The following is a 12,326-nucleotide window of genomic DNA, read 5'->3' on the forward strand; positions in this document are numbered from 1 at the left end:
TGTAGTTGCAGAAAGCAATAGTGTTGTAAAGCCGAACTGTGAACAGTATACTTCGCTCAATAAAATGTGAAACAATCTATATTAAACAATGCAGGTATCGGGAAAGGCATCGGTTGCATTCGGAAAGGCACTAAGAAAAATTATATTTACGTTTTGTAACTTGCAAAAAACAATCGTGTTGTAAAGCCAAAATGTTACCAGGTTATACTTTGGTAATTCAAAAGTTAAGCAATTTTCCAAACGCTTTGACTGGAACAATATTTTTACTGCTATATTAATCAACAGAGGCATCGGGAAAGGCATCGGTGACACCGGGAAAGGCATCAAGAAGAATATTACGAATATTTACGATATGTAACTTGTTGTATGACGAAAAACAGTATCTTGACTTGTTTAAGGCATTAATCGCAGTCGGTTTGCTTTTCACTTGAATTTTGCAATCTCGACTTTCGATTCCGGAAAAATGAAAAGCTAAGCAACTCTAAAAAAATTTCGTTCTAGATTTTTATATTTTTAGAGTCATTAATAAGTTTGTATCCACAGCCTTTAGATAAGAAATTTTAAATTTCCATCTGCTGTAGTTCTTTTAGTGTTTATTATATATATTCAATCGCCTCGTTTCACGTGAAAAAGGCATGTAGGAAAACACTGAGCTTCGAGAAACAGCCAAGTTAAGGCTAATGTATTTACCATGCTTAAATATTTATAATCAGGGCCACTCGTTTAGGAGACCTTTTTTCAAAAGACCCAGGCGTTAAAATAATTCTGTTTTCCGTTCGAAGTGTTTTTTTTCTTTTTATTTAACAAATGAACTCGGGATGAAAACTTAACTTTCGAAGCGAACGGCAGATGAAATGTTGTGTTGGTGCCTCTGCCTCCCACGTCTCTGCGAAAGGTACATCCAGACAACCTGCATGGAAAAACTGACCACAGCTATCGCACCACATTTTAAAAAAAAATCTTTAAAACTAAACTGGTTAGCAGCACTCTGCGAACGGTAGTTGTAAAATTTCTTTATTCTCCGACGCGTTTCGTTTAACTGTCGTAGACTTCTTTGGGGAGTTTTACAGTTTAACACTAAATAACTGTATTTATAAGCCATAGTTAGTGGCTATACGGGAGCCAATGACCATATAGGCTTGGCCGGACCTACGAATAGGAACTGGTGAAGTTGCGGAAAATTTGAAAATTTTTTGGGGCAAGGTGGGAGAATTCATTTGGGGACCACGGTTTTGGTTTTCTTCTTTCGTCACGCAGCAAGTTACAAAACGTAAATATAATTCTTCTTGGTGTCTTTCCAGATGCCACTGATACCTTTTCCGATACCTCCATTGTTTATTACAGCAGTAAAAGATATATGTGCCATCAACACTTTTGAAAAATTGCTTAACATTTTATTTAGCGAAGTATACTGTTGACATTTCGGCTTTAGAAGACTATTGTTTTCCGCAACTATAACTGATATGTCTCTATATGAACTATTAAATTTGTTTGCCCGCTGACCACTCGTATTTCGGTCATTTCTTCCTGCCCCGCTCGTCGCCCGTGATGTAGTAACTCCCGCTTGTAACTTAGCATTTTAGAGTCTGTGAAATCACGTGAGCTATATTTATTCCGGTTTTCGACCAATCATCTCCTTGGTTACAAGTAATAATTCCTTGTGATCAGAATGCATGCAAAAGCACGCGAACTTTTGCGCCAGTTATCCTAATTTAGGCAACGTAAGCCATCGATATATTTCCTTTTTCTAATTCAAAGTCACCTGAGGTTTTTGGAAAGTTTTAACCATTAGAGGAATTTAGCAGCTTGCTCAGTGATAACGAATTGAGTGACTTGTGAACAACCACCTAACTCACCTAAATGGTGAAGAAACATTTAGCCAGTACAACAAATACATTCGAAGAAAGATGCGAATAAAAACCCCAGAGAAAGCTAGAATGAATTGCTTCTGTGGGTGTTTGCAGCTCGAGTGGCAAGCGCAAAGAGGAGAAGGGAAAGAAGGCTCGAGCGGAAAGCGCTAAGGGAGGGTCAGCTCTTGAGGGGTCGGATCACATCCAGCGTAGTTGGAGAGTCGAAGCTGTCCTGCTTAGCACCAATAACACTGCACTGCTTTTAAATTTAGTACTGTTTGTAATATGATAATCCTCTGGAGACGCTCTCCTGCACTGGCAGCTAAAGAAAACTTGTTCCAGCTAACAGACACTAAAAGAGAATTACCATGGTGAAATAATGATAAAATGAAGATCTGTGATCAACCCTTTTTGATTCTATATGCGAACTTTGAATACTGGTAACCCTCCCAAAACACGTGGAATGAAAACCTCTGATTAACTTGTCATACCTATTTTGTAATCGAAATTTTTGCTTGCAATTAAAATATGAACCAAAAGGCTTGCTCAATTTTTAATTATTTTCATTTAAGTTGAAGTCAATCTCGGATATTAAAGCATACAGATGGAAAAAGTTGAACTAGATTATGTATAAGTAGTTTCAAATAGCATGCTCTATTATTTTGAGGTCTAAATACCGAGGGCAGAATGATAACTATGCAAACATTGAATTGAAATTAAATCGAAAAGGTAAATTCTCAACAGGAAGCCTTACACAGCCCACTAAATTCGAAATCTAAGAAGTAAGACTAAGACAGTATCCCGTCCCAAGGGGAGAGGCAGCATCCCCGTTCACTGCAGTGGGAAGGGACCTTCTGTAGGTGATGGAAGTGAGAGTTACTTGGCTTGTAAGACTTTAATCCTAAATTCACCACTACGATTCAACAAAAGGGAATCCACCACCTCATTGATGAAATTAGAAATAAGGATAAGCTTCTTTCTTACACATCTTAGAATAAACAGACATGTTATCTGACATGGCCTCTAAGGTAGCTCAAAATGGTGTTGATGCCTTCAAACAACAATTTGCTGATGGACTGATGAAACTCCCAGTTTAATAAGACTATAATACAAAACTGGATGACTGCAAACAAAACTTGTTTATAAAATGGTTTTATTTAACAAGAGAATATAGGCTAAGCTTAATGCAAAACAATTTTATTGTTGTCCAGTAGGGATGGTGTGATTCTTGAGATCTTCTTTTAGTAAACTTGCATGTAACCCCTAGAGTAATAAATAGAAGGTTAGTATTAAAAACTGTTCAGAAATATTTTTAGTGCAAAGTATAATTTGATTTCTGTCACTGGATGTTTTTAACTTCATGAATGATAAATGAAGCCATAGGAAATAACTACTGTGTACTGGTGAATGCACCTTTGATCAACTACTACATAGGAATTATTAATTAATTAACAACCACATAGGAATTAATTAAAGTGTACTTGTGGATGCACCTTTAACCCTTTAGGTCCCATGAGTGACCAAGACAGAATTTCTCCTTACAATATCAATACAATATCAAGCAGACAAGTGATGAGAATAAAGAAAAAGATTAGTCAGGAGATTACAAGTTGATCCAATACCAAATTCTCCAAACTAACATCACAAGAATTGTATTGATGTCAGACTACCCTATCCACAACCCCCAAAAAGCAAAGAAGGGACACAAGAACCTTTTAACTTATGAAAAGGCATAAAGTTAGCTTTGTGTAGCTTCCTTAAACTATGTGTGTCTGAGTCAATTTTCCATGACAAGATTTTAATTAAAGCATTGACATGCTTCCTCTAAGGAGGCATACCCACTTAATAACCTACTCAATCCCAGAGGTGATAAGGATATACATGTAAAATTCCTTTACAATATAAATGCACTTCAGATTTAACTTCATTTGTTAAACCTGCAATTTATCTAGAAGCATAGGTTAAACTGTTTTTTTTTTTAAAAAGAAACCTTAGATGCCTGAGTTTAATCACAATTCTGTACTTCAATCATTTTTATTACATCTCTCAGATGCCATGTATGCTGGGATTGTTAATTTCCTGGGTTTAACTGTGACCACCACCAAGAATTTTCAGCTATTTTACTGTTCCCACATCTTTCATTTTTTACTGCAGGTTTTTTACTTTTGTGGGAAAAAGGAAATGCTAAATCATTAATTTTCCTTACTGCTCAACTTGCTGAACCTGAACAAAAAATTTCAAATTGACCCCATTTGCTCTTGATGTGAGTTATTCAATTACAGCTGTCCCTCATCACTAAAAAATTGTTTTCCAAACTTGTCATGCAAAGCAGAGATATCTTGTTGACTTTGTCTTTCGTAATTTTAAGCAATCAATCCTCTATGTGGCAGTGAGGAGGGGGGGGGGGGGGGGTACAAACAGTCTGGACCCTGGACCATGAACATAGGGTTAGTAAGGAGTATGCATTCACCAGTAAATCTAGTAAATCTAGCAGTAAGTAAAAAAAAAAAAAGTGATACTCACGGCAGTTTCATTCTCATGAAAACTCTGCATGTAAAGAATGACACTAGGACACAGACAAAGCCCAGGAACAGCAAGAGAAATCTGTTAAGTTTAGACATGCCAACAGCATTTGATTTATCCAGGATAATGAAGCCTAATCCACCCATTGAAAACAAAAAACTTGATGCCAGGCCTTCCATGATGTACTGACCGTTTACACGGTAAGGCATGAAAGCAACCTGGGAAGGAAAAGGAATACAAGAAATTGCTTTAATGACCATGAGTGTTTATGATAAGCTCATTTACCATTAAAAACAGAAAAAAGCAAACAAAAAAATTCTAATTTTTTTTACAAGTTATTTGGTTTCTGAGAAGCAGAAAAATGTTTTGCAGGCTTCAGAAAATGACCACAGTGGTCAAGCACCTGTGCATGTGTGAATGTAGCAATGACTAGGTGGCCTGCTTTCAGGGTGTCAGAACAAAGTAGTTTCACAAAAGTTACAAATAACTGCACAAGCCAGTTAGTCAGGGTGCTTCAGAAATGTATACCTTTTTGGGAAAAGCTCAAAACAGAATGGTTAATCAACAGGATACCCATATTTGGGTAAGCTTTGTGTCCAAAAGTGTTCCTTTTCCCTAATTTTCTTTCCTTTAACATATTTTTATGAACGATTCATTTTTCATTGCTTATTTGTCAAGACTGAGAGATTTTGTGCAGAAAATTGGTTCTCAGGAGCCTAAAATTAATCCTTTCTCACATGTCCTATGTTTGACTTCAGTGTTCTGGGCATGTACTAACCGGTTTACTGTGACCAAACTCATCTGTTGTGCTTCCCACACTGGGTGGTTCCACAATCACATCATAGATGATACCTGGGAGACAACATCAAAGATCCATGAGAAGTTTTAAGGCACTTTACAATCAAATGTTAACAAATCTAGTCAAAAATTTTTTTCATCCAGGATCATGTATGCAAGGAAACAGGAATCAATAACACATTTTGTCAATTAAATATGTCTTGTTATACTCGCCATGTGGCAATGCACGTGATTTTAAAGTGAATGATCATTCTCGATGCCTGTCTCAGGGCACTGTTTGATCATTAGTTCCGAAATACATTTTATGTCACGTTTTTGAGTGCCACGTATCCCTTAATTGGGACCGATCTACTTTAGTAAACAAACCCACATGTTATTTTCTTTAGCTTGCTATCAGCATGCAGTTTGCAAGAAAGCTTAAAGTTAGAGGAGAATTCTGACTTTAGAATCTAAAATCATGATCGACTCTTATCTTTAATAATTTTTTTTTTGCATTGCTGGTTGGCTTGATTTTGGATCCTTTCGAGATCGAGGCATGTAACAAGAAACTAATTCGGACAATTTACCTCCAGTGACCAAGAAATACGACAAGAGAACAAAGGCGAAGACCACCATAGCCGATGGTGGTTTTACCCATCCTGGCTTCTTCAACTTGAGGTTAGGGACTTCTAAAATGTGAAAGGGTATCCCATACAAAGCCTCCATTTTGAAAAGAAAGAAGAGAAGAGAGAGGGGTATGAAAACAAATTTGATTGGTCCAACGCTTTAAGTTATCATCCAATTATAGCTGGTGTTTTATTATGGTCTGCCTTGAAGCTGTCCGTGGTGACCTGAGAAAGAATTTAAATTCTGGGATCTCATTGGTCAATAATATTCAAACGCCGCTATTTTCAAATACAAATCTGCGGAAGCACGCACTTGGCCTTCATCTTGGGAACGCTTCGTAAAGGTTTGTCAACATCTCTTTTATAGTTGAATATCTAACTATCTTCTTTTTGCCACGATTTATCATTCATACCTTTTACGTAACTAAGGCTTGCAGTCGGTGGTCGTTATAGTTTTCATTTCAAATCAGGAGAACCTCCTTCGCCAATGATAAATGGCATTTAATTTTTTTCCGTTAACCATCGCCTTTTGTGGACTTTCGTTTCAGCCAGCCGAATTCCAACCGTAAACTCCGATTTCTCGATGTATAGGTTCACTCGTTAGAATTGAAGACCCTATAAGCTATGCATGCAAGCTCGATAAGTATTATCCCTTCTGACAAAGTTATTCGCAACTACAGTTTAGGAATACAACTTTAGCACACTTTGAAATGTAGATTTCAGATTTTTTAAAGTAACATTTATTGACTGTTGCATCGATTTTGCAGGAAAAAAAAAATTTTGCTTTTTAACGGTATGTCTTTTGGAAAAATAGTATCCGCTCCGGCGATGGGGAGCTACACTGTAATTTGTCGCGCGCACGTTTTATGGCTGAAGTTCGAATATGCTGTAGATCACGCTGATACATACCCTGCGTATGCTTGCGATCTACCACAGGGATGGCCGTTCAACAAGATTGCAAACACGCTGTAGCCGAAATCGATATTTACCGCACAATTTATTGCAGAGGCTGGCGAAAAGCGTTATACTTTCGGTCGAATTAAACCACTCTACGTGAAGTTACCCTTACTGATGTGCACGACAAAAAAAACAATTATTTGTGAAGTTGTTAGATGTTAGTTCACCCTAGATTTGACCTCTTTTTAGATTTTAAGTGATTGAAAAAAATTGATGCATGTGTAATTCCGTTTTAAGTATGTTTTTACTGATTTGTTATCTTGTTTTGTAGGTAGGTTTCTCTGAATTCAGGGAATCGAAAACACAATTGAGAATGGGATCCAAAACTGACGAAATGAAGATGTCAGAATTTACCAAGATAGAAAAGATTGGGGAAGGTAATGAAACAGCTGTTTGATGAAAGAAGTTTAAACGGGAGTTACAAAATGATGCTTAAAGAAAACTTTTTTGCTTATCTAGCTTTATTGTGGCTAAGATGTGACTTTTAAACTTATTGAGGGGTTTTGATATGCTTTTCTGTAGCCTGATCTGGAGAAGCATCAAGTTAGCCAAATAATACGCTCAGGGCTTGAATTCTTGTCCTGATTCCATGTGTTGCAATTACAACATTGTAATCACTGATCTACATGTAGACGTGACCCACCTCAAAGGAGAGCACTCTTTTTGATAGCAACATATGAGATTTAAGTTTTTTTATATCGCAGTTGTCATTTTGAAATTTACCTTGCATGCAAACTCTCTCATTATAGGCACATATGGTGTTGTGTACAAAGGCCGCAATAACAGGAATAACAAGCTGGTTGCATTGAAGAAAATTAGACTTGAGCTAGCTGATGAAGGAATTCCAAGCACAGCAGTGCGTGAAATTTCATTGTTAAAGGAACTGAATGGACACCCCAATGTTGTCAATCTAGAAAATGTTCTACATGAAGATTCTAAACTATATTTGGTGTTTGAATTTCTACTGTGTGATCTTAAGAAGCACCTGGACTCAACAAAAGGATCGCTAGACCATATGTTAATCAAGGTATGCTTATGATAGTTTTCAGTACCAAATATGCATGTGTCATTCAGCTGAAACTGACAATTGTTGTTTCACTAATAGAGGCAATGGGCCTTCAGTGCATTCTTAGATGGCCTTTATATGAGAACAAGTGCATAAGAGTTCCCAAAATAAAGTTAACAACATCAGTAGGGACTGCTTTATTTATTGGTAATATTTACTCATGCTGGCCAGTTCAGTCACAAGCTGGTTTGAATGGCGCTAGTGCTAGATGATGGTAGCATTCAAGTCAACATTGCTGAAGTCAAATTAATTTCAAGTTTTTGTCTGTAAAGATGATGGTCAAATTAAAACTTGCAATAGCAGAAAATGAAAAATTCAAAATTTAATTGGGTGCAATGATGAAACCAATGAAAATAATTTTCTAAGATGGAATGTATGATAAGAGAGAACAAATGAGTGATCTAATGTGCAACTTGTGTTATTTTTCTAATATTGTGAAATGTTGGACTGGTGAGGTGACTTGATTTACAGGAGTGTACCGGTACATTGAAGAATAAAGACATTTGATGTGACATGTGTAAAATAAATTAATATCTGACGTTGATTTTCCTACAGAGCTACCTTTACCAAATCACAAATGCCCTCTACTTTTGCCACAGTCGCCGAATCTTGCATCGTGATCTGAAACCCCAGAACCTTTTGATTGATGAGCATGGGCTCATCAAGTTAGCTGATTTTGGCCTTGGGAGGGGGTTTGGAATCCCTGTAAGAGCTTACACTCATGAGGTAGGAATAGTCAACTTTGTATGTAATCTTGCAGTTGTTGTCTTTGGAGCACAGACTTCATGTACATGTACTAGTAAGAGAAAAACAACACAATTTCAAACCCTTTAGAAAATCATCATAAAAATGGGGTTTTCTGAACCCATAGAACTCCAGCAGCCAGTTATTTACACAAGGTCTATCCCAAATCATGGTTTTACGTTAACCCTTCAACTCCCAGATCAAATTTTTTATTCACCTTACTGTCAACTACACAATTTATATGATGTTAGTTCAGAGAATTTAGTATTGGATTAACTAATTATCCCCAAATTGATATTTTTCTTTATTCTTATCACTTATCTGGTTGATATTGTGTTGATATTGTAAGGAGAAATTCTGTCTTGGTCACTTGTGGGAGTTAAAGGGTTAACAGTTGACCTCAGTGATTCTCCTCTAAAACAATTGTCCTTCCACTGTTAGCTTTCAGCCCTCTTGATGCTGTTTGCCTAGAAGGTGGTTTTATCAAATAACAGCTATACTTTGATAAAATAACCTGTTCAATAAGTTTTTGTTTAGAATGATTTTGTAATAATGTTTATGTTAAATTTAACTGTTGGTAAGTTTTTAGTACATAAGTAGATAAATAGGAAAAACAACAGTGCAAAAAGGACTCATTGACTTCAAAACCTTCTGCTAGTTTTTTAATAACTATGAGATAATTCACCTTTTCCCTGGGCAGAATATGTTGAAATTTTACTTGATGGATATAAATCATATTTCTTCTTATCACAGACAATGATATGAGGCATTTGTGATCTAAAGTTCAACTGTAGCATTTATGTCTTCTCTATGCTTACCTTACAAACCATTGCTGACCATGCATCTCTGTTTATTTTGAACCCTGTCTTGGCCAACTTTTTTACCAAAATGTATATTAAAATATAGGCTGGTCTCAAAGTGGTATTCATTTGAATTTATGTTTTCAAGATTTTTTGTGATTTGCTTTGCATGTGGAACATAGTTATTTATGAATTTTTTTTCTTTTGAAAAATTTGCTTAAAATATTTTTTATGTTAGGTGGTAACTCTGTGGTATCGTGCACCTGAGGTTCTCTTGGGAGGCCAGCGGTATGCATGTCCAATTGACATCTGGAGTGTAGGATGTATATTTGCAGAGATGGTTACAAAGAAACCATTGTTTCATGGTGATTCAGAAATTGATCAACTTTTCCGTATTTTCAGGTTTGTATGCAGTTCCCTGAAATCCATTATTTTAAATTCCCCAGCCTCTATCTGCATGATACTCTGCTACAAAATTGGCTCCTTCACTCAAAGGCTTCACAGAATCAGAATCGCTCAAAAACACTGAGAAAAGTTTCAACTGTTGATAAGACAGGCTTTCATCATGCTTATTTCATAGTTACTGTATGGTTATATGGTTATACCACCTGTATTTTTATGTATCATATACTATAAGTACACATATTTTCTGAGGCTAAAAACAACAGCTGCATTGCAAACACTTTGCCACCAGAAGAGATTTGACCTAAATGTGCTAGTCTTTGGTTTGCGTGTCATTCTAAATGGTCTCTTACATTACTATGCTAAAGCATCTTCAGATGGCCAACATGAGTGTAGCTGTTCCTAAATTGTTCTGAGCCCTGTGATTCTTACAGACTGTGTCACTTGTTTCTCAAAGAATCCTAGGTACACCAACAGAGCAGAACTGGCCTGGAGTATTACAACTTCCTGATTACAAACCAAACTTTCCTAAATGGAGTGGAGAAGGACTAAGGAAAGTAGTACCACAGTTGGATAATAATGGGCTTGATCTTTTAGAGGTACATCTTCCTTATTACTTTGGCTTACCACATTCATCATTGTTTCAGCTCTTGCATTCTTTAAATCCTATTCAGTAATTGCATGCTCTGGTGGTCAATTTTTTTTTTTTTGCCACGGGAAAGTATGACAATAGATTAAACATCTCTTATGATTATTCACCCTCCAGGTCTGGTATATTCCACCATAGTATTATTAGTGAAAGATTTTTTGTTGAATCAACGAGGAAAAGTTAGTTGAAGACAGAAACTTACTTGCTCAAAAGTAATCAGAAATTTACTCAAAAAACTAGTAAAATTCTGCCTGTTTAGGGAACAAAGTAGTAAACTTTCAGTGTAAGCTCATTTTTGTTGCTAAAAAATATATGCTAATGGAATGTGCAATACAGCTTATTATAATGAGGCTTTGAGGTATCGATTGTGTCTTCAATAGCTTTTTTCACTAATTGGTTGGATTGCTGCCTGTGGCTACATTATAGCCCTACAAGTCTTATTTATGAAATCTCAAAAGACAAAAGGCCTTAAAACCCCATTAGACCACTGATAACACAGTCTTAAAGTTTACTTTTAAAGCCAGAGTGTTTATTTTCCTTTTTTGATTTAGAAAATGCTCAAATATGATCCTGCTAAAAGAATATCAGCCAAAGCAGCTTTGGATCATCCTTACTTCAATGACTTGGACTTGTCAACACTTCCTGCCACCAAAGAAATGACAATGAATGGAATGATGTTTTAGAACAGAGCTCTACACTTTCTATAAATCACACTCTTAGTATTCTTTTTTGCCTAGTGTAAAGAACTCAAAATTTTCTCAGCGAATTAATCAGCCTTTTTGTTATCTGTAGACATAAGTGCTAAAACTGATTAGAAAATGACACATGTTACATTTCATGTATTTTTAAAAGGGAATTGTTTCACTTTATTACTGATTAGTGTTAATTTAATGGCTCTAAGAGCCTGTGCTTCACAATCTCATTACATGACAAAGTAACTTTCTAAATACAATCAGTCCTGGAGAGGTACTTAGTTCAATGTACATAATTATTAAATCAACTTCTTTTGTTTTCCATTCCTTGAACTTGAACCACATTTCTCAATGATCATGTTAAATCTTTTCTAATAGCCTTGAAATGTGTTTTGTTTTAAAACACTCAATAACAGCTGCTTTATAAATATTTTTGTTGCTATAATTTGTATATACTGTATTAACTTTGCAAATTTTACATTTAATTAGAAGGATTAAAGACAAAATATCCATATTAAGTTTAAGTAAGAGGCAAATTAGAGGAACTCTATCAGATCTCTGAGTGCAACAATGCAATAACTCCCTCAGATAAACACCATGAGGATGAGGGTAACTTGCAGCTTGATACATTTTCCTATTCAGAGTTACAGAAATTTTTCTTTTAGTTGTCTAGTGTAAATAGTTGCCATTTGCCTAATATCTTTAAAAATATCAAGAATGTTACCTTCAATTTTTACTTACCTCTCCTGTGCTAGCTTTGATGTACTGTTTTTGTATTGCAGTTCACTATTACTGAAAGTGTACTTACTGATACTTTTTTCCAACACTATCAGATTATAATAAAAAAATTTATAAAACGAAACTCTGTGACAATTATTGAAATAAATTATGTTATTGGAGGTCAGCTAGCTCAGATCTCTAGTAAAACACTGAGTTATGAGATCGAAAATGTAGGGACTCTCACCTAACAATTTCAATATCACGTAGCTAACACGTGTCACAAACATGCCGTGAAGATATTGGATTAGCTAGAGCTAGCAACTCATCATCTCCCAAGGAGTCACCAAAAGTGTACGATGATTCTCCGGTTTTTGTTTAAGTTATTATCATTTTTGCTGTTGTCTCCGGAGCCCGATTGGTGCCATGCAAAATTTATGTACGATTTTTTTTCCTCAATTTTTTTCTCTACTCTTTTCGCGACTTCTTTCGCGACTTTTTCAAACACTGATCATAAATTGCA

At 35.9% G+C, this 12,326-nt stretch overlaps 2 protein-coding genes across 3 annotated transcripts; one reads left to right on the forward strand and one right to left on the reverse strand.

Moving 5' to 3' along the window:
• Positions 1-2,986: 2,986 nt before the first annotated feature.
• Positions 2,987-5,896, reverse strand: LOC131796813 (oligosaccharyltransferase complex subunit OSTC). The gene is made up of 4 exons (XM_059114417.2): positions 5,738-5,896; positions 5,152-5,225; positions 4,374-4,591; positions 2,987-3,113 (listed from the first exon to the last, which is right to left on the reverse strand). The coding sequence occupies exons 1-4, from the start codon at positions 5,874-5,876 to the stop codon at positions 3,092-3,094; spliced, it is 453 nt and encodes a 150-aa protein (XP_058970400.1). The 5' UTR covers positions 5,877-5,896; the 3' UTR covers positions 2,987-3,091.
• Positions 5,897-6,065: 169 nt separating this feature from the next.
• On the forward strand, positions 6,066-11,934 carry LOC131796669 (cyclin-dependent kinase 1). 2 transcript variants are annotated; one of them, XM_059114270.2, is made up of 7 exons: positions 6,066-6,120; positions 7,005-7,110; positions 7,483-7,760; positions 8,355-8,525; positions 9,582-9,745; positions 10,203-10,344; positions 10,946-11,934. In XM_059114270.2, the coding sequence occupies exons 2-7, from the start codon at positions 7,047-7,049 to the stop codon at positions 11,075-11,077; spliced, it is 951 nt and encodes a 316-aa protein (XP_058970253.1). In that variant the 5' UTR covers positions 6,066-6,120; positions 7,005-7,046; the 3' UTR covers positions 11,078-11,934. The 2 variants fall into 2 exon arrangements, with proteins under 2 accessions (XP_058970253.1, XP_058970254.1); XM_059114271.2 differs by having other exon boundaries at positions 6,068-6,120; positions 7,009-7,110.
• Positions 11,935-12,326: the final 392 nt, after the last annotated feature.

The sequence above is a fragment of the Pocillopora verrucosa genome, chromosome 1, assembly GCF_036669915.1.
Source record: "Pocillopora verrucosa isolate sample1 chromosome 1, ASM3666991v2, whole genome shotgun sequence".
Taxonomy (NCBI): Eukaryota; Metazoa; Cnidaria; class Anthozoa; order Scleractinia; family Pocilloporidae; genus Pocillopora; species Pocillopora verrucosa.